This window comes from Otolemur garnettii, unplaced genomic scaffold, assembly GCF_000181295.1.
Source record: "Otolemur garnettii isolate 467f Iridium unplaced genomic scaffold, OtoGar3 scaffold00001, whole genome shotgun sequence".
NCBI classification, from domain to species: Eukaryota; Metazoa; Chordata; class Mammalia; order Primates; family Galagidae; genus Otolemur; species Otolemur garnettii.
In genome coordinates, this window is record NW_003852396.1 from 55,367,703 (window position 1) to 55,391,105 (window position 23,403).

General features: G+C 33.8%; 1 protein-coding gene across 1 annotated transcript in view; it reads right to left on the bottom strand.

Annotated features, from left to right (window-relative positions):
• Positions 1-3,042: 3,042 nt before the first annotated feature.
• Positions 3,043-23,403, bottom strand: part of KIF18A (kinesin family member 18A) — an 81,688-nt gene continuing 61,327 nt past the window's right edge. Inside the window, exons 14-17 of the mRNA XM_012801680.2 lie at positions 11,535-11,982; positions 10,743-10,846; positions 5,357-5,467; positions 3,043-3,125 (exon numbers count right to left, since the gene is read on the bottom strand). Coding sequence (XP_012657134.1) covers positions 3,043-3,125; positions 5,357-5,467; positions 10,743-10,846; positions 11,535-11,982 — 746 coding nt within the window. The remainder of the gene's footprint in view (positions 3,126-5,356; positions 5,468-10,742; positions 10,847-11,534; positions 11,983-23,403) is intronic.

Consider the following 23,403-nt stretch of genomic DNA (forward strand, 5'->3'; position numbering starts at 1 on the left):
AGACTCGCTTGAGCCCAGGAGTTGGAGGTTGCTGTGAGCTGTGATGCAACGGCACTCTACCCAGGGGGACAGCTTGAGGCTCTGTCTCAAAAAAACAAACAAACAAAAAAGAAAGTAGCAAGGTGTTGTGGCAGGCTCCTATAGTCCCAGCTACTTGGGAGGCTGAGGCAAGAGAATTGCCTAAGCCCAAGAGTTGGAGGTTGTGAGCTGTGAAGCCATAGCACCCTACTGAGAGTGACAAAGTGAGATGCTGTCTCAAAAAAAAAAAGTTTGATTTTTAAAGGAATTTGGAAACCACTGGGTTAAATCAACTAAGATTCTTGGTTACAAGACTTCAGGGGCTTATATCATCAATATGCACAATCAATCTGCCAGTGTGCTGGATTTTCCACTCTTCTGTGACATAGAACCCTTTTCTTGCCAGGGAATCAATTGTAGGTAAGCTGTGTTCTGTGGAACACGCTATACACTGCAATGTAGAAATAATAGTCAATACTTCAAATTATTCTCAGAAATGCTGAGGAGTGCAGGTCAAGAGACTGCCATCTAGGTTTCTATTGGTTTGCTATAAAAATTATTTGTTGTATAGTAGCATTTATTAGATTCACACTTAAATTTTAAAAAGATAGTCCATGATGCTTTTAAATGTGAATAAAAAAGCAAATTGCAAAACAATATAGAAAGTATGATACAATTTTCAATTAAAGAACAAGTATATAGGATTATAAATGGATAAAGTAAATGATTTGGCAGGGCACCTGAACTATTATTATTAGGGGGTTACATCCGGGAATATTAGTACAGGGTGAGGAGGAAGCATATTTTTACTTTATACAGTTCTGTATCATCCTTTAGAATAAGGTATTGTGTGGTTTTTTTTTTTTGGAGACAGAGTCTCACTATGTCACCCTTGGTAGAGTGCCCTGGTGTCACAGCTCACAGCAACCTCAAACACTTGAGCTTAAGCACTTCTCTTGCTTCAGCCTCTCAAGTAGCTGGGACCACAGGGGCTGCCACAACACCCAGCTTTTTTTTTTTTTTGCTGTTTTTGGCCAGGGCCAGGTTTGAACCTGCCACCTCTGGCATATGGCGCCACTGCCTGGCTATTTTTTTTTTTGTTGTTGTTTTGTCATAGGTGTTTAGCAGGCCCTGGCAGGTTCAAACCTACCAGCCCTGGTGCCTGTGGCTGGTGCCCTAACCACTGAGTTCAGGTGCCAAGCCCAGGTATTGTATTTTAATAAAAATTATTTTAGTTAAAATGTATCTGTGATGTTACCAATATAATGATAAAGGTTTGAGGTGACAGATACGCTAATTCCACTGATGTGACTATTACACATGTATATATGTATTGAAATAGTCCATTGTACCTCATACATATTACAATTATGTGTCATTTAAAAATATACTAAAGGTTTTCGAAAAAGAATCAATAAATATATCAATCCATGGTGTCAGAATTCTGCTAAGACAGTTGTTATCCTGAGAGGTGGTGTTGACAAGGAGGGCTTCTCAGGTATGAATAATTTTTGTATTTCACTATCTGACTGTTAGTTACATGGGCATATTTACTTTGTGAAAATTCACTGAGCTATATATACTTACGATTGATTTGTTTTTTACATAAGGGCCCATTTAAAAATGGTTTCACAGTCACTTATATTGAATAGCATTCTTGTTCCAGTAAATGCAAATAATCCATTATGACATATTTATGGTAATATGGTAGCATTGCAAAGATACTGTTATCAAGTTTTTATAGAAGACAAAATCTCTAAAAAAAATATGGCATATAAGAAAATCACACTCATACCTTGAGGTATGAAGTATGGATACTTAGTAATTTTGTTAGCCACTCATCAGTATCTAATAAAGATTTCATTGGAAATATACAATTACCTAAAATAGAATGGAAGGAATAATAGAGAGATGAAAGGGATTGTTGAAGAGACAACACAACAAAAACCTAAATGATGAAGGGACCAAAAAAATGTGTGTGGTGGTTTTCCCCATGACAGATCCTGAATACACTCTCTAAATATGGAATCACCAGTGTCAAAGTTGGCAAAGACTGTAAAGATTATTCTATCTCACACTCCCCTAAAAGAGTTTTAAATTAAAAAACTTGACTAGGTAAGTTGAAAATGTTCCAACTGCTTGTTGTACGGTTGCTTACTTTGGTGTATAGCTTCCTGTGCTGCATAAGATTAAAAGTGCATTTGATCAAATATCTATTATAGTCAGCAGATAAGCAGGCCGTACAAGGCAAGAGAGCAATATCATATTAATTTGCAGCTCCATGTATTTCCTATAGCAGCAGAAACTATTAAATGCTTTTTCTTGTTATCATTAAGACACCAACAGATTATATTCAGACTTGGTTCTGGTGCCACATATCCTGCCTGATCTTACCTAAAACACAAATATACGAAATTCACACTTTATATAAAATAATAGTTTAGACTATGTAAGAGATAGTAATGAGACAGGATAACCAAATCCTTTAAAATCTACACCTTTAATATATCAAGTAGCAAGAGACATGACAACTATTTAAATAATATTTACAACTTCATGGGCACACATATCTACACTTGCACATCAAAGTATTTTTGAAGAGAAAATTCACATATATTATGAAACTAATGTATAGAAACATAATACTAGAAGACCAAATACCTGTTGGGTCATACTTTTACCACTTCTAAATTTTTAGTTAAAAAAAATAATAATTTAACTCACTGTTATTTTCTAAAATGTACTAATTAGCTTATAGCATTATAAAATTAAGCTGCCACCATGCTGACTTAGAGATTTTAAAGAGTAGCAGTATTTTAAAAACTTAGCACATAACCTTTTCTGTTGGAATTTTAAGATTTGTTTAGAATATAAAAGATGAAAATAAAGAGTTTCAATTTCTGCCTAAAGTATTTGGGTACACTTAATTTTAAGATGGGTCTTCTTTCAAAGATTTTAAATACATTTCTGAAAGGGGATGCAGAAAAAAATGATCAATTTCATTTTCCTTGATTTTGAAGTGATTTATCTTAGATTTTCTTTAGAAATGCTTCTTCCAAATTTTCTAATCGTGCTTGGGTTTATTTTACCGGTGTTTCTTTTATGTTCTGGAGAAGAAAGAAAAAGATGTATAAATATGGTAAAAATATCATTCAAAAGGCTTTCACCATTCAATTTACATTCATTAAAAATTGTAACTACAGAAGGGAAAATTTACACTTGAGGTTCATACTTAAAAGACTTTATTTCTACTCCTTTATTTCTATTCCTTTCTTATATCACCATTTTTTTTATTCTTTGGATTATTTCCCCATGCATTTTAACTTTGGTGTTTTTCCAATTTTAAAGTATTATTTGCACCTCCTAAAGGGCTGATCCTAATGTCATAGACCTTTCTCCTTTCAACATTAGCTCTCAAGTATGTTTCATTTAGGCACATTCTTCTGGTTCATCAACTTTCAAAATGATTCTCTACTCAACAAAGTGTTAGTACAACAGTGTACTTTCTTCAGAGTCTAATTACTTACTCATTTTGTTTATCACATTAGCTTTTAGTTTTAGAGGTACACATTCATTTGATACTTTTCTTATTTCTCTAACTGAGCATTCAATTGTAGTTACCTTCTTTCCCCATGATAGTCCTTTATTTTTTCAAATATATGTTGTGAGCTAGAAAACTCTGTCCAACACATTCTAAGCAAGGCAGTCTGTATATTCTCTCATTACTTTTTTCTGGTGTGTACTTCGTATTTTCATTTGGATAGTCTCAAGTATATAAAATACTAATTTCCCTTACAGACTATATTATCCCTAATGAAACATAATCTTTTTACTTTACATTAGTCCCCCCGACTTTTTTGGGAGCACTGTGGTTTAGTATCATCTCCCACTTTTTTTTTCATAGTGGATACTTTTACTCATCTCTTTTCATACATGACATATTTGATAAATTTTAGATGATAAATGTATTAGAAAAACTTCCATGACTTGAGAGTTTTTATAAATTATTTGGTTGTAGAATTATGACTTCTTGAGGATTTTTTCATGAGTCCAATGGGATAATACACATCTATACCAACTATAGATACATATTGCTAAGCATTACTAAATGTAGCATATCAAATCAAATAATCATAGTAAATTTTACATTGTAATATCTGTCTGGTTTTTAAATTTACATGAAAGGCATTTCCTTTGAACTTAAGGTAAATAACTGGCACCTGCCACTATAGGAAGCAATCATTTTACAGATATAGTTTGGCAAACTTATTGAGAAGTTTTATATCACTCTAATCAAAAAGCATTGACAAAAAAGTGACAATACCTTCCATGTTTTACTGATCTTTGTATCCACCACAGGACCTAGAATGTGGGGAATGCTTAGTAAATAAGTACTTTCTTAATAAAGTCTTAGGAACTATACTGGAGCGACAGAAAACTAGCCACTGAGGCCTACAAACTGGTTGGTGTGATATACTTCTAGTTTAAATAAAGTAATTTTGTCATATGAACTCATATCGCTTCCACATGCTGTTGAGGCCATATAGTTACCTACATTAGTATTTTTCTCAACTTTCCAATGGCAATTACAGTATGACTGCAATTAGGTACAGACTACAGGCTTGGCAAAGGAGTCAAAGGCCAAATTATTCAGAATAACAAGATAAGAGAAAAACTACAAATGGGCATAGTTTATTTGTTAATTAAATAACTGTTAAATTATTTATTTAGAGACAGAGTCTGACTATGTTGCCCTTGGTAGAGTGCGTTGGTATCACAGCTCATAACAACCTCAAACTCTTAGGCTTGAGAGATTTTCTTGCCTCAGCCTCCCAAGTAGCTGGGACTACAGGTGCCTGCCACAATACCTAGTTATTTTTTTTTGTTTTTGGTTGTAGTTGTCATTGTTGTTTGGCAGGCCTGGCTGAGTTTGAACCTGCCAGCCCTGGTGTGTGTGGCTGGCGACCTAGCCGCTGAGGTATAGGTGCCAAGCCTAAACAATACATTTAGTTAATTATTTCAATTGTTAGCTAAATTATTTACCAATTCTTCCACAGTATGAACCACAGTATGGATAACAACAAGGGTGGAAAGTACAGTTGAAAAATCTGCTTCTGAATTCTGGTTCTACCATAATATCTGTGTAATCTTGGATAAGTGCTTTACCTTTTGTCTCTTAAGTTTTCCTACTGGTAACATGTGGATGACACTTGTTATACCACATAATAAAGATATGATAGATAAAAGTAGGTTCTTACAAAAATGTGTAAAATATATAAAATACTAGATGTACATTAGGCAGTCATGACATTAAATATCAAATTAAGAGTAGACATACCTACTGTTTGTCTGTTTTCTTGTAAGTGCTTATCGCTTGAGTTGTCTTGTCGAATGCGTTTGGCAAATCCAGAACTAACATCAGCAGTTAATGTTGTACTTGATGTAGAACATGAGGGGAAAAAAATTACTTCAGTTAAGCATTTTTAATAATCTAAGTTCTAATTCATATTCTATATACAACAAAGACTAAAAATAAAACACAAAAATATTAAGCTGTGAAATTCCACAGAAGTGAAGGTACTAAATATATTTTTAGCCCAGAGAGAAATCTAGCTGTGTGTGATTTTAAAGATGTTTATTCACATTGGATATTATGATGATAGGTGTATGTAACAATTTTGTAGCAGTATATTTCCAGGGTGTTCTGCTAGAATACAAGCAAACACTGTATTCTAAGTGTAAAGATAGAATAGCAGAGTCACAAGAAATAACTAAGCTCATGTTACACATATGGAGGATCAACCCTAATCTGAAAAGTATAAATAAGTGAGATTGTTTGAAAACTTTGTTTTTAAATGAAAGCATGGTAATAGACTGAAAAATCTGTTTAATAATTACAATTTTAGAACCTAAACTAAAAAGAATGACCTATTTTCATTTGTTCTAGCTTCAAAAATGTAATAAATCTTACATTATTCATGGGTCAGATTTCTAATTCAGTTTGAATTAACAAACCACCAATTTTGGCCTCATGTTACAGGACAGACAAATAAAACACAAATAACCTCTGGCATTATGTTTTTACTTTACATATATAGTGGAGATGGGGAAAAAAATACGAACACATGAAATAATATAAAGTAAAAACATAATGCCAAGGTTTTCATACTATAAGGAGATATAGATTCTAGAGTTAAGAAGAAAGAAAAATGGAAAATTTTGTGGATGTGATGAGTTTGATCTGGGCCCTGAATAATAGCAATTCTTGCTAGTCCTAAAGAGGTTTGAGTTTTAACAGGCAGGGTTAGGGGCTGGGTGAGAGATGATTATCTTCCTTCCACACTGGTTCAAATAAATTATTTCTAGGGAATTTCTGGCTAATAAAAATACTATACAGTAATCGCCTCTTATCCATGGGAGGATACACTCTAAGACTCTCCATGGATTATCTAAAATCGAGGATAGCACCTAATGCTGTATATGTTTTTTCTTATACATATATACCTGTGATAAAGTTTAATTTATAAACTAGACATAGTAGGAGATTAATAACAAAAAATAACAATAAAATAGTGTAATTATACTATAATAAAATATATGAATATGATCTTTCTCAAAACTATCTTATTGTACTATAATCACCTATTTTCGTACCGAAATCACAGAAAGTGAAATTGTGGATGGGGGGGCACTACTTAGTTGTAGTAGTAAAAGAGATACAATTTAATAAGATATAAACTTCTATGCACAAATAACACACGAACTACAGTATCCTCCCTTCCTAAATTATACTAAATAGAGTTTCTGTCATTCTATTTTGAATATTAAGCATCATTTTTTGATAAACTGTGTATCAAAACTGTCCAAGGCAGAAATTTTTTTTGGTCACTTGTTGATTTTGTTTCTTCAAATATGAAGAACATGTTATGGCCTATTTTTGATAACTGTTGCTTTTTCTTACAATTTATCTTAAAGTTGTCTCTATTATTTTATGGTATGACGCTTTATTCTGGTTAGTTCTAATACCCTAACTTTCTCTCATAGCATGTTCCTAACTAGAAAAGAGTAAGGCTTTTGAATAAATCTGCTTGTTTAAAACTCCTATTTCTAGGAATAAACTCTACTCCTAAGAAAAGAAATTGCATATTTGTATGTAAAATATGCCCAAACATTTTTAGTTAAAGTAGTGTACTGATAAAACATTTAATATTATGTTCAGAGTTAGATGATAAGCTAAAAAAACTTAAAATCATTGAGTACAAATTCAAATTATGTTAATGAATATACTGAAAAGAACTCAAAGACTTTTCCATTTGTGTGCCAAATTTTCCATAAGTACTCATAAAAGTTAAGAATTAACCTTTTGTTCCCTTACATAGGTAGAATGTTTCTGCTCAATAAACACAATACATCTCATACCCAGTGCCTGGACGCCTGTTCTTTTTTAGAGACAACAACTGATGAAAAGTACCTAAAATGAATATACATGGAAACTGCCTTTCTTTATTTTTTAAATCATATTAGAATATATACATAATAACATATAAAACTGCTAAGTGGAAAATACCAGAGTTTATTATTCTTAAGTTCATGTAGCATTAATTGAGGAAAAGGAAGACTTTTTAAAAAGTAATTATGTACATTTCTAGCATTAATCTCTTTTAACCTAAGCTAATGGCAGGATCTAATTATTGGTACCAGAGGAAATGTAATAGAGCAGTTAATAGGCTACAGGACGTCAAGTTACTTTCTTTACATGTCCTTTAATATTATTCTACAATTTTATATGTGAATATACATATAATATGTGGAAACCCCTTAACTCATCTAAAACCAATCCGAATATATAATTTACAAACAGGGACATTACTTAGAAAAAATTTGATTTGATAATGACTATATTTACATTTAAAAATTATTTTTTAGTTAAAAACTTTTGCCACATCTCAGTAAACACATGTCACCAGTGAAGATACAGAAAACATATTGACATTAATTCATAGAATCAATGACAAAATTATCAAGAGTAAATTAGTAAGAAAGTGGTTGAAACAGATGATAGTGGTTAGTTAGGCTCACTCATGAAATGACTGATACATATATGTAAACTAGACACAATTCACAATTAATCATACATTCAGAATTGTCCCTCAGCAAAATACAAATTTTTAAATGCCATGGTTAGAGAGATTCACGGAAAGTAAATCCAAGCATTTTAAATTTACATATTCTAAGGCTCTGCAGTACTTTGTTTTGGAGGAACAAAGGCAAATCCTAAATTCACCTATGAAAAGACATTTTAGGTAGTACAAATAAGTAGGACTATTTGTAAATTTGCTTCTTCTAGCCCAGATGACAACAGCTTCATGGTGGAAAATAAATTTGAAAAAAGTTAAAGAGTTATCTTAAACTCTTACACTTTACTCCCCACAATCACATGGCAAAAAAAAAAAAAAAAAAGAGGTATAGCAAGTCAGGTCAACTTCACATTTATTTGGTATATTCAGTCATTGCATTTAACACGTAGGAAATAATCTATCATGGACCTAATGTCATATAACTCAGTATATTTAAGACATTTTCCTTATCTTTGGTTTTTAGTTGTTTTACAACTGCAAGTATGTGTCTAGGTATCTTTCTCTATATATTAATCTTGCTTGTGATTTGCAGTACCTCTTGAATCTGTGATTTAATGTCTTTTGTTAATTATGGAAAATTATTAGCCATAATCTCCTCAAATACTATTTTTCCCAATTCATTCTCTCATTCCTTTCTGAGACTCAAAATACATACATTATTTTTAAACTGTGTACCCACATAAGTCTCTTTTCCATCATTTTATCCTTTTGTGCATCAGTTTGGATATTTTTCTATCCACCTATCTTTTAGTTCACTAACACTCTCTTCTCTTGAGAACAATCTGCTAAAATGATTTATTGAGTTCTTAATTTTGTAAATTCCATCTTTTCAGTTTTAGAATATCCGTTTGATTCATTTTAATAGCATCTGGTTATTTGAGAAATTCTCTCACCTATTTTATTGACATGAATCTATAAAATTTTTAAAATTCCTATCTAATAATCCCAATATTTAGATCACTTCAGGATCACTGCCTCTCTAATTTGCTCCCTTTTTTCCTTTCCTCATTTGATCCTGTCTCCTGACATACTTTGTAATTTTTAAGTGCCAAACACTGATAGAAAAAACTGTAGAGGTTCTATCTAGATGGTATATTTTTCCAGAGATGATTTAATTTTCTTCTGATAAATTGGCAGAGTAGAGACAGATCTTGATTCTATCAAGGACCAAGTTGATGTAAGGTCTGTTTAAGACTTTCAAGAACTAGGGCTAGTATGCTAGCTTACACTTGTAACCCTAGCACTCTGAGAGGCCAAGGTGGGAGGCACTTGAGAATAGAAATTGGAGGCCAGTGTGAATAAGGGGAGGCTCCATCTCTACTAAAAGTAGAAAAATTAGCCAGTGGTGGCTCATGACAGTAGTCTCAGCTATTCGAGAGGCTGAGGCAGGAGGACTGTTTGAGCCCAGGAGTTTGAGCCTGCTATGAGCTAGGCTGATGCCATAGTACTTTAGCCTGCATAACAAAAAAAACCAAACAAACAAACAAAAAAATCCCCCAAAAACAATGCAAGAACTGGTGTATTTCTACTTTACCTTTCAGGGATCTCAAAATCCTGAGGTGTTTAACAGTATTTCTTTTTCATAATGATCCCTGTACCCAAGTTTTTGTGTCAAAGCTCCATTAGAATGTCAAAACTCTGTTAAATAATATGGAGCCTCTGGCAGCTACTTTTAGCTTGGGTTCTTAGCTTTGTATTTCACAAAGTTTAAAACATGGTCAACACTTTGAGGTAAAAGTGCCACAGGATAATTTTTTTTCCTAGCTTAGTGAGACTGCTGATAGCTCTAAAGTTTGGTGTCTATACCTTAAGCCATGAATTGGCAAATGCTAAATGAAAAAGAGGTAGCCTGGCTCTCTATAGCATATTTCCCTTTTCACTGGGCTCTTAGACCCTCAAGTCCTTGCTGCCTTGGTTGTTTTTTAGTGCCTTTAAGCAGCTGATGCATTTTACCCAGCTTTTATAATTGTTCTTGACCCGTAACCTAGTCACAAGCTACACTGTCATAGCCAGAAACAGAAGTCTCTTTGCTGTGTTTTAGTCATACATAAAAATCCACTAAAATAATATGATTTTGGGATGGAAGAAATTCAATAATTTCATTTTTCTAAAATGAAAAATAATCAAATGAATAAAAATAGTCACCAGAAGTTTAAATTAAGAGATATTTTTAGCCTGTAGTCCCCAATACTAGGGAGGATGAGACAAGAGAATTGTTTAAGCTCAAGAGTTTGAGGTTGCTGTGAGCTGTGAAACCATGGCACACTACTGAGGGTGACATAGTGAGACTCTGTCTCAAAAAAAAAAAAAAAAAAGATTTTTTTAAAAGCTAGGGGACTCTTCAATTTATTTTTAACAATCTGAAATATGGAATACTTTTTTATAAATACCAAGTGAATACTTGAACCTTTTCAAGATGTCCCTTCAAAATCATAAATCCAGTACTCATTCAGAGTAATGTACTATAAATGTTTAAATATGAATTGACAGTCTAATTATAAGAAATAGAAAAGAGCTATAGGAAACAAAGCACAAAGATGACTTTATATACACATAGAGACTAAGGAGTTCATGTTTAATCATACCTTGTTAATTTTCGTTTCCTTTTGGCAGCAGCAGTCATCCCCATGTAGGATGGTACTACAGTTGGTACAGGCATAGAATGCTTAGTTGATGATGAAGGGTCAAGCCTGTATATTAAACAGTGACAAATAAAAAAGAATAAACTTGACTTACACTAGAGAGAAAAAACAAACATTTCTCTAATTAAAAAAACATTTTGTATTAATAAATAAAAAAATTCTATACTAGAAAACTTCCCTTGCTTGCCAAGGGGTATTTTTTTTTTCTTTTTAACACCACAGGTAGAGTTACTATGAAGTGATTTCTGCATTATCAAGGGCATAGAAAAGTAAAGGTATTTTTCTTCCTATATTTAGATTGGGTGTGGCTATAAACATGAAGTGAGAATAGGTTTGCTCCAGAGTAAGGTGAGATTTGCTAACCATCAACAGAAACTGTGGAATTTTCTTCAGTGAAGATATTAATGAACAATAACAAATACAATAATCCTTCAATGATAGCTTGTATTACTTAACTTTGGAGTAAGAAAAACTAAATGTATCTTAAGGCCTCTCTAGCCTAATGAGGGGTCAGCTGACTCAAAATATCAAATTTAAGACTTTAAAATATTGTGTTAGTCAGAGAGAAGTTAATTAAGATTTAATGAAAGTAAAACATTGCTTTGCAATGAAAATAGTACATGTACTTGGTCTATGAAACAGACCTCAAATATAGCTACAGAAAAAAAGAAAGCAATAGTTTATAAAGGCTAAATTAAAAGAAAAAAAGAATTGGCAAATACTCTTTTTTGTGTACCGTTGTAAAATGTTTTTGTTGTTGTTTGGTAGTGATTCTTGCTCAGGTAATTTGCTCTTCAAGCTCCTGATGTCTTCACAAATAGTAAATGTAGAGTCCAAATCTTCCTGTCCACATTTTGTTTCCCTGTTAGGAGGGGTGTTTACTTCCATTAACATCTTCAGAGAATTATTGCTGCTTATATTTGAGCTGACAGCCTGAAAACTTGTAATATGTGATGATGGTTTCATTAAGGTCACTGTACATGGATTTTGAAAAGCTTTTCTACAGTCTTCTGGAGTATACACAATAGGTTGAAGCTCTTTGCTGAGAGAATCATTGAGTTGTGTACTTTCAAATGGTAGGGACTTTTGAGCATGTTGTGCTTTCAAGGGAGAAGACATTAGTTTTCTCCGAGTTCTTTTTTGTGGAGGAATTTTAAGCAGATTAGATTCACTTGAAGATGCACCTGTTAAACAAAATTAAAAAGATGCTCAATAACCCTAATAATGAGGCACTTTTCTGCCAACTGATAAAAATCTGACAGAAAATAAATTAGAAATGAAAAATATGGTTGTTAAACATTTTAAATAAAGTTAATAAATTCATTATAAAAAGACTTTAATAGAAAACAAAAATAAATTGCTAACATCATTATTAATTTATAGTTATAGCTATCTTGAGGCATTAGATAATCAGAAAACAAATTTCCATCCAATTCCAATAAAATTCACAAGCAATTTCAGCTTTCATGTTTGATTTGAGTTTAAGGTAAGAGAAAGGTCCTTAACATTTGTAGGCATAGAGATTAATACTTGCTCTCTTGTAAAACATCACCAGTTTATTTCTACTTGAGTGGAAGTCTAGTTTAAATTAACAAGAATGGTAATACCCAGTAAAATTCCAGGTGAATGAAAGAACAGTTTCTCTGTTATGATACCAGGTATATACACTTAGTCCTTGATTGCCGTGGGTTTTGCATTCATGGATTTGATCAACTATAAATCAAAAATATTCAGGAAAAAACCAACCAGAATGACAATAAAAATACAAATGAAATATACTGCATAGCAATTATTTAACATAGCATTTACATTACATTACATTAGATATTATAAGTAATCAAGATGATTTAACGTAGGTGTCCAACCTTTTCTCTTTTCTGGTGCACAATGAAAAAATAAAAGTTGTTTGAGGCCATATAGTAAATACACAAACATTAATGAAAGCTGATTAGCAAAAAAAGGGTCATGCATACTTTTTGTAAGATGAGCAAAAAAGGTCCTCACAAAATCAGCATGCAGGCCATAGGCTGCAAGTTGGACACCCCTGACTTGATGTACATGGCAAGACAGGCATAGGGCACATGCAAATACTATGCATTTTATAAGGGACTTGAGCATTTGTAAATTTTGGTATTTGTGGGTGTTCCCAGAACGAATGACCCAACCTCTAGGATACTGAAAGATAAATGTAACTAATCAAGCGTTTTAGTTATTTGTTTCTTGTATCAAACACACTCACAGGTTTTCAAAAAACAGGTTTACTAGCAAAGATAAATGAACACATCTAAAGAGTTCAGAGTATTTTGACCATTATCAATCTGCAAAAGCAAACCTCTCATATGTCAAGAGGTCACCAAGTTTGATGATTGATCTTTTTTTAGTGTTATTCTACAACTTCTGTAGTTTTTCAAAGTAGTTTTTCAAAATTATACATCTACTACTTCTCCAACATCTGTTTTATTCTCTTCTTCCTCTATGCAGGAAACATACATTTTCCTAAGGAGTCATACTTGACTCTAATTATATTATTCTACACACTCTCTCTTTTTTCTAATTATCCTTTTACCATTAACTTTTTAATCATTATGGTCTCAAATAACCATATTTTTTACCTCTTCCTTTTCCCTAAAATTTTCCAATTTCTACTAATCTCATTTTTCTTATAGTTAAAGCATAATACTGATCAAGTTATCCCTATTTTCTTCTCCATTGGATTATATTATCATTCTAACTAAATATTTCTAGTAATTTTAAACAGAAATATAAAATCCAGATACTTTTAGTATGAGAATTTTTGATTCTTGGACCATAATTGAGAGGCAGTTTTTTTTTTTGTTAGAACTTAAGTATGAATTACCACAACACTAAATTTACTATTTAAGTACATAAACATCTATCAAATACCTTTCATTAATACCCCAAATAATGGATTGACTACATATGTAACAATAAGCTTGGTCAACTCCAGTATGCTGATCTCACATTTGTAACTTTTTTCTAATCTGGCTATTTTATCCTGATAAACTTGGTTCTTGACACAAAGTGCCTTTGCTTGGCGTGTATGGCTCATGGAAGAAAGTATAATGTGTATTTCAGCCTGTATGTTTAAATCATAAATTAAAATTCCCAGTTAATGTTTATTTGCTTTATTATATTATTCTAACTTAAATAAAACTGAAAGTAGAATAAAATAAGCACTATATATTTCAATTAGAAAATACACTTATAACAATAACCAATAGTACATGCATTACTCTTATTATGTTAGTTGACAACAGGCTCTGCTATGGCTAAGTTGACAATTACCCTCTAGGAAATACAATTTAAAAACAGGAAGAAAAATATGATCCTGATTCTACTAAGGAATTTTACTTTTCTGAGAACTAGATAAATGAGATCCAGATCTTAAAAAAATTTTCCACTCCCTTTAACATGACATTTGTCAAATTTTCCATTACTAGATATTTTTATACTAATGCTGCAGTGTAAAGACAGTTACTTTTCTCCACTGTGCTGCTACCACCAATTTGGTGGCTATTAATAGCTGGAAGATTAACTTCTTTTCCCATGAGAGGCAGCAGGGGTATAGAGGATAGAAAACTACATCGAGGATAGAGAACTGAATTGGGAGTCAGGAGACTTAGATTCTATTTCTGGCTCCACCAACAACTCACTGAGTGACCTTGGGCAACTCACTTAAACAGTGTGACCATTAATACCCCCTAGTATAAAAGATATATTACCCTTTTATGTATATAGAATTTCCTATGATTAAATGATAAAAACACATAGGGTTCAAAGAAAGGCTCTATAAATACAAATATGATTCGATTGTTAGCATTACAACTTTCACCGGAAAAGTTCTAATTTACTTTCTAATCATCAATAAATAAAACTGTTATTTCTAGTGATTAGAAAGACATTTCAAATAATGTGTCACTTTCAGCTTATCAGATATCCAATCTATCAAGGCTGATGATAAAGTGTAATATAAACCAAAAGTATCACTGAAACAGGCATATGTAAGTATTATTTGCAAACGCGGATCTCATAATAACATTCTAAAATTGAGAACACAATGGAAGATGAAATCTCAAGTGGAAGGATTATCTAGAATCATTGCATTTTTGGTACATATCTAGAAAGGATAATCTCTGGCAGTGGCAATAAATTGAAAGAGAAACATGGAAATATGGTAGTTAATGTAGATTCACATACAATGGTTTTACTGGTCCTGGAAGAAGAGATGCTACAGAGACACAGCATATACGAAATACACATCTAAGGGGTTATTTTCTTTTTATTCTCTCAATTATTAAATTCAGATAAAATAAGAGGAGGAGAACAGAAGGCAGATGGCTAATTTAGGATCGTCTAGGTTGAGTAGTTGCTAAGAAAGATTCTGGAGATAACCAGAGCAAAAGCAAAATTTTATAAGTTTAAATAAAGATTTAATAGTCAATCCCCTGCAATTATAAGTACAAAAGACAATGACTCCACTTATTAATGAAAACTATTGATAAAAGAACACATAAACTGACATTTCTTTTTTTTGCAGTTTTTGGCTGGGGCTGGGTTTGAACCCACCACCTGCGGCATATGGGGCCAACGCCCTACCCCTTTGAGCTACAGATGCCACCCCCACCCTTTTTTTGAGTTAGAGTCTCAGAAAAATAAAAGTTAGAGTCTCTACCCATACCTGGGTAGAGTGCCATGGTGTCACAGCTCACAGCAACCTTCTACTCTTAGGCTTAAGCAATTCTCTTGCCTCAGCCTCCCTAGTAGCTGGGATTATAGGCACCCGCCACAATGCTCGGCTATTTTTTGGTTGTGGTTGTCATTATTTGGCAGGCCTGGGTTAGATTTGAACCCGCCAGCTCTGGTGTATGTGGTTGGCGCCCTAGCTGCTTGAGCTACAGACACCGAGCCTGACATTTCCCTTTGAATATGATTTTTAGGATACATAAATATAGTTCAATAATAAATAATTATTCTCCTTTACCTAAGTTAGGCAATAAGAGTAACTTAAGTGGGTATGGCAAATGGAGAGTGTTAGGTTGGAGTGTTGTAAAGTTGAATAGGCTCTAAGAACTATTAGGTATGCTAGCTCTGTGCTTATAAAAGAGATTTGTTGTACTTTTCCATTAGAGGAAAAGGGTGCACAGCAAGTTACCAGAAAAGCAGGCATGGGACAGTTGTATAGACTCCCCTATATCAACTTGGGAAAAGACTATCTTACAAGGTTCTATAATTCTTGCACCTACAGAGTAGAAATAATGTAGAAACAACAAGAAAGCAAGCTACAATTCCTTTAGAAAAGTCCCATAAAATGAGAAATTACATAGTTGTAGGCTGTTGAAACACAGGACACTAACAGATGATACTTAATGAAATATCCTAGCAATACGGGTGCCACACAGGGGGTGACAGAAAATTAAAAGCTGCATTGTTATAAGGCATGCTACTATTAACTGGGATAGGGAAGATTATCAGGCACTTGGGAGGACAGCAGGGCTTCTCTCCAGGCTCTACCTAAGGAACAAGCCCAGGGCAGCATATCTGTATTTCAGAAATAGTGGGTAGCATTGAGTCTTATGCTTTTGAATAATTTTGCTATTTCTTTCTTTTTTTTTTTTTTTTTGAGACAGAGCCTCAAGCTGTCCCCCTGGGCAGAGTGCCGTGACATTACAGCTCACAGCAACCTCCAACTCCTGGGCTCAAGCGAGTCTCCCGCCTCTGCCTCCCAAGCAGCTGGGACCACAGGCGCCCGCCACAACGCCCGGCCATTTTTTTTTTGGTTGCAGCCGTCATTGTTGTTTTGGCGGGTCCAGGCTGGGGATCCGAACCCACCACCTTAGGTGCACGTGGCTGGCGCCTCAGCCGGCTGAGCTATAGGCGCCGAGCCAATTTTGCTATTTCTACATCATCTCTTAGTACTTTAATTGCCCAACATACTTTAAGTGGCCTGCATTTCTATTATCCTGAATGGTTATGAGCCATGGGATATAAGTGAATAGAACTTATTGCATAATGTCAAGATTTTTAAATGGAAAAAAAAAAGAGATCGCTACTGCTATTTTGAATTCAGGATCAAAGTTTGTTTTATTTATGAAAGAAAAAAAAGTCAGCTATCGTACCAGAGAAACAGTCGAAGAGGACTACACCTGCATAAAAATAATTCACTATTCATCCAATATTTATTATGCTCCTGCCAAGCTAGCTAAAGCAGTACAGAAGACAGTTTGAGAATTTACATATTTGAGTGGAGAAGGCAGATGAGAGTAAACTAAATTAAGATGATACATAAGCTGTAAAGACAATGAACAGAGGAACAGAATAGAGAGTGATGGGAGATAGAAGGGGTGTTTTTATTTTAAATCATATCTGTGTACATTGATGCATTTATGGAGTTCAGTGTACTGATTTGATACACAATGTGAAATGCTTACACTGAACAGATTAACACATCCATCACAATTATATGCTTTTCTATAGTGGCCATGAAGGACATTTTAAGAACAGTATATGTGATCTAAGACTTCAATGGTCTGAAGGAGCAAGCTCTATGAACATCCAGGAAAAGAAGCAGAGAAAATAACATGTACAAAGATCCAATGAATTGGCTGAGCTGAAAGATAGGAGAGGAGGCTACTTTAATTGAAGTATAGTTAAGATAGAGGAAGAAAAGAAATGAGTCGAGTCCAGAGAAATCAAAACAGGCCAATTTATGTTAGGATCTATGGACAAGAGTTTGGATTTATTCCAAGTACAAAGAAATATCTGTGGAGGATAAATAAGTGTGGATATAATATGATCTGAATGTTTAATGTTTAAGAAAAAGATTGTTTTGCCTGCTGTGTGGAGAATGGAATATGAACAGGTAAGAGAGAAATGAGGGAAATCAGGAGCAAGGTTATTGTTATAGCTCAGGCAAGACCTGAAAGACCCTGGAAAGGAATAGAATAAGTGAAAGATGCAAGAATGGTATTATACTTAAATAATAAAATAAAAATTATACAAAGGAAATACATACTTAACGACCGTATGTAAGGAAAAAATGGAGCAGCATATACTCTACACGAGTAAGTCAAGAGAAGTCGAGAATTCTCCATAAAACCATAAACCATTTACACATGTGTCATTCCCTCAAATTTGGCATTCTCTTATTTAGACATCCCTTTCCTCCCAGCCCCACTCCTTAGGCTTGACATCCTATCCTCTATTCATGAGCTCTGATCCAAGTAACTGCAGGAGTCTTGCAATCTGCTTCTTTTTGGCTGTACTGTGGAGGCTCATACAGACTTGAGGCAAGAGGAACTCTTTGGGGTTTGAGTATATGATTTCTCATTTGGGATGATAAGTGTTATTATCATGCTGAAGTAGGGAAAAGGAAAAAGGGCAGTGAGGATAAGTAGGAAACAGTCTTAGAACAAGAGTGACAAAGGTATTAAAAATGAACTTTAGCTCCTAGGAGGATGTACAAAGGGAAATGAAAAGGTAAGATTTAAGTTAGTGGGATAATTTGGAAAGGGTATTTCATTCTAGGCTAGGCACCCTACTTTTTATGCAAATTCATCTCAAACAACTAAAACAGATTGATATTCAGTTCCAGGCACGGATATACAGATTTCAGATGCCAGGTCTACCTGTTCTTGCCCCAATGTATGACTTTTGCATTCGATTTTTACAAAGGAGCCAATGCATTTTAATCCATTGAAATGGTTTGAAAGTGCAAAATGTAGTCTTGCAACGAATGAATTTTTAACAAAGGATATACATATTAGAATCTTTTGTTTCTGCTAGGAGAGAAAGTTAGAAAGTCCCTGAATACATGAGGAATTTCTTACCAGAAGGATCAGCACTTGATTGTCTCACTTTAAAAACATCCATAGTACAAGAAGGCATATAAACTCTACAAAAGACAATCAAGTTTAATAAGATGGTAACCTAGGCAGAGGTATCTAGGTCCCATTTAGATTCCCTTTAAAATGACCCTATGATAAAATAGAAGAAAGCTTGCCTTAATGTTGGTAATGGGAGAACAGTATCATTTGCATATTAGGACATCAGAAGACCTACTGAAAGATACAGTATAGCTAAGACAGGAATAAGGGAAGGCATGGAGGAGACTAACTCATAATATTCTCTATTGTTTATCCTTCAGTGCTATCTGAGGGAGTTTAGTGGCAGATGTCACTAAAGTCCCTTAAATTAGCACCAGAAGAGGGGCAGTGCTGTGGCTCAAAGGAGTAGGGCGCCGGCCCCATATGCTGGAGGTGGTCAAACCTAGCCCCAGCAAAAAACTACAAACAAACACACAAACAAATAAAAAAACCATTACCACCAGAAGAGATGATGGTATAGGTGGTATGGGAGAGAATGAGCAAAACAAGGCTATGAAATATAGTAAAATGGCAACATCTGAACCCCAGCAGTAGCACCAAGAGGCTTTAAAATTCAGTTCTGCTTTACCTGTTTCAGGGGCCTGCTTTTATCACTGGTGGCCATACAGCACATGGACCAGATACTCTTGGGCAGAACGAGATATACTTTCTAACTGAGACTGCCTGTGGCTCTGATTCCTTTCCTATATTCCTTGGGCTGTTAGGTATGTGGACTGGAATATATTTTTCTTCCCTAATTCCATAGGTAAAAGCATACATAACAATTAGCAAACAGAAAACTCACTGGACCTATAAAAGGAAAATACAAAGGGATGGCAGAGCTGGCACACAAACTTGGGCCTTCTGATAATCCCAGATACCAAATCCTTTACCCCACACAATTCTAAGCCCCTACTACAGAGATAATTAAATAAATTAGGTAGTGGTCAAATGCAACATGGAATATTCACAAGAATATTGATATTTAAAATAATGTTTTACAGATTAATTGATAATATAAAAAGTTTATATATAGCATAATCCCAATGTTGTCAAAAACACCCCCTAAACAGCCAAAAACAAATCAAAGCTTTCACAAAACCCCTACAAGCAAAAAAGAACGAAAAAGTCACAGAAAACAGAAGAAAATATGGCGCTATTCTTCCAAATATTATACAGGTTATATCTGATTGGGAAAATTTTGAATGATTTCCTTTTCTTCTTTACACTGTTGATTACATAATAAATATATCCTCTTGTATGGTATCACAAATGATAAAACTTATTTTAAAAAAGAGACAATATCTGGAGTGGGAGGTAGAAAGCAATAAAAACCAGCCCTCTCAGGCACCAAAAGTTCTCAAGAACTGAAGGCATGAGATTGTCTGTGAAAGCAGAGGGTGAAGGTAAAAATAGAATTGATTAAAAGTCTTTATAAAAATGTTGGATCCCCAGATTCTCCTTACTATCACCATTACCTGCACTGCCAAATGATGGCTCCTTTGTTACCCTCTTAAAGGACATGAAGTTTTTACCTTCTGGACAGGTTGTAGACTGGTGTCAACGAGCACAGCTGACACTAGGGGGATTATATAATTCTTTGACAATGAACACATGTAGATTTTATTCTCCCACATCTCTAAAATACTGGTAGCCAGATTTATATACCTCATCAATGGGAAATGAAAAGGTTCTTTATAAATGAACCATAAAAATAAAAAAGACCTAGGTACTGACATTTACAGTTTCCTCCAAATTGATGAGCTTTCTAGAGATTACTATAAAGCAAAACTTTGTTTAATGAGCTCAATCCTAGTCTTTGTATTACTTACCCATTAATAGTTTAGAAAACATTTAAAACAAACACAAAACAGTGAGAATCATATCACAAACAGAATTAGTTCTCATGGACAACTAAATTACATTTGCTAAGTGATTACAGCAATTATGAATAAATATTTAGTGATTGGTTAAACTGTTAATGAATGAATAAACAAAGTTTGGATATTCATTCATCTGTCATTTGACACTTCTCCCCCAAACTTCAGAGATTTTAAGAAATATATTTGACGAATGGCAGTGCAATACAAGCAACTCATTAAGCATTTTGACTTTCTGATTTTTATTTATTTATTTTTGTTTATTTTTTTTTTGTTGCAGTTTGGCTGGGGCTGAGTTTGAACTGACCACCCTTGGTATATGAGGCTGACACCCTGCTCACTGAACCACAGGCACCACCTAGCATTTTGACTTTGATAACGAAAGAAAGGAAAATCTGATATGGAAGTATACGAAAAGAAAACAATAGATGTTGGCACACATGCAGTGAAAAAGCTACATTTATATACTGCTGGTGGTACTGTCAATTACTACAACTTGTATGGAAAAAAGTATAGAGATTCTTTAAAGAACAGTAGACCTACCATTCGAACTAGCAATCCCACTATTGGGGATCTACCCAGAGGAAAAAAGTCATTATATCAAAAAGATACCTAGACTTGGAATGTTTACCAGAGTACAATTCGTAATTGCAAAGATGTGGAATCAACCTAAGTGTTTATCAATTAATGAGTGGATAAAGAAAATGTGACACACACCCACACCTACCGCAGAGCATTACTCAGACATTAAAAAGGAATGAAATAATATCAATTGCAGCAACTTGGATAGAATAGGAGAATGTTATCCTAAGCAAAGTACCCAAGGAATGGAAAAATACCACATGGTCTTGCTAGTAAGTAGGAACTACGCAATGGGTACACATGGTCATAAAGTGATGTAAAGGACATTGAAACTAAGAAAAGGAAAGGATGAGCAGAGGATGAAGGATAAAAATTTACCTTTTGGGTACAACGTACACTATTCTGGTGATGGGCACACTATACGCCCTGACTTTAGCATCATAAAATTCATCCATATAACAAGGTCATTTGTACCACTAATATTTTGAAATAAAAATTATATATGTATAATTATAAAAGAAAGTCTTTAAATCAGTTGTCAATGACAGGTCATGTCCAAATAATTTTAAACCAAATGCCTAGTTTAAGAGAAAAGCAACTTGAACACAAATGTTTCCTATTAGCAAAAATGAAATGCCTAAATAATATAAACTCTTACCTACTTTAACTATGCAATTTGGCAATCTATATGCATTTTTTACTAAATCTCTACTTTAAAAGGGTGGTCATAACTACTGATTTGTTACAGACAACCAGTAAAGTGGGGGATCATCTCATATACAGAACCAGAATTTAGTACTAGATGGTCTTAGTGGTCATTTAAATTTTCTTATTTTTTTAATTTGCCACTCACAGCAAGAAAATGAGATGCTCAAAGTTATGATATCAATTGTATTTGTTGCTGGGAGAGCTGGAGTCAAATTTTTTTTTTCCCATTTATTGTTCATTTGCCAGGGTGAAGAGAGGTAAAGAAACCAAGAAATACAAAGTAATAAAATAGAATTAACACAATGAGAGACTTAAAACATTTTCTTTGTGGACCCCAAACTATGAAAGAACAACATACCACTTCATCCTCCCAAATGAGATTCTAACTATTATTACTGGAAAGAGAAAGTGGATGAAATATATGAATACCATTACAACTTAAAATTGGTTTACATAAAAATTAAAAACCATCATGAGTAAGAGGAAGAAGGGAAAAATACATGTAACACATTTGTAGGTGGCAGGTATGTGTGTGTATATATATGTGTGTAAGTCTATTTATCTTAGAGAAAGAACTCTTACAAAGTAAATAAGAAAAAAGATAACAGAAAAATATGGCAAAGGAAATGAACAGGCAATTAATTACAGACAATTACAATTAGACAAAAAGCACACAAAAATGTTCACCTTCATTAGCCATTTATGATGGTAGACTATACAGTTTTAACAGCTTTATAATTCATGTAAAACGTTTTAAAAATGTACCCTTTGATCTAGCTATTCTACTTCTAGGGGCTTAGCCTAAGGAAATAATTAGACAAGTTGCAAAATAAATACACATACACAGATGTTTAGTGGAATGTTTCTTGTAACAGAAAAAAGTGAAAACAATGCTCATTAGTAAGGGATTTAGATCTATTTACTATACAGCTATTAAAGTTACTTAAATTTTTAATTTTTTGATAGAAAAATGTGTTTATAACAAGTGGTTCAGTGAAGTAAACCTGATTGTCAACTGTACATACAATGAATGTCTTTGTTTTTGTTTTAAAAAGCAAAGTACATATGTATACTTGAAAAAAGTCCCGTAGGCTATTAAAACCAAATATTAATTTAATGGCTTAACACTTTTTTTTTTTTTAAATTGAGACAGAGTCTCATGCTTTTGCCCTGGGTAGAGTGCCATGGCTTTATAGCTCACAGCAACCTCTAACACTTGGGCTCAAGTGATCCTCTTCTTGCCTTAGTTTTTCTACTTTCAGTAGAGACCGGGTCTCCCTTTTGCTCAGGCTGGTCTTGAACTCATGAGCTCAAGCTATTCACCTGCCTTGGCCTCCCAGAGTGCTAGGATTATAGGTGTGAGTCACTGCGCCTGGCTTGACTTTTTGTCAAAATAGAACATTTATTACTAGAATAAATAACAAGGTTAAAATATCAGTGAAAGGAGCAAAAAATAAAAATGAATTGCTGAAAACATTGGTTCTGACTGTCAATGAAGTTATAGTTTGTTGGGGAGAAAAAAGGTATGCTTTTTTTTTTTTTTTTTTTTTTT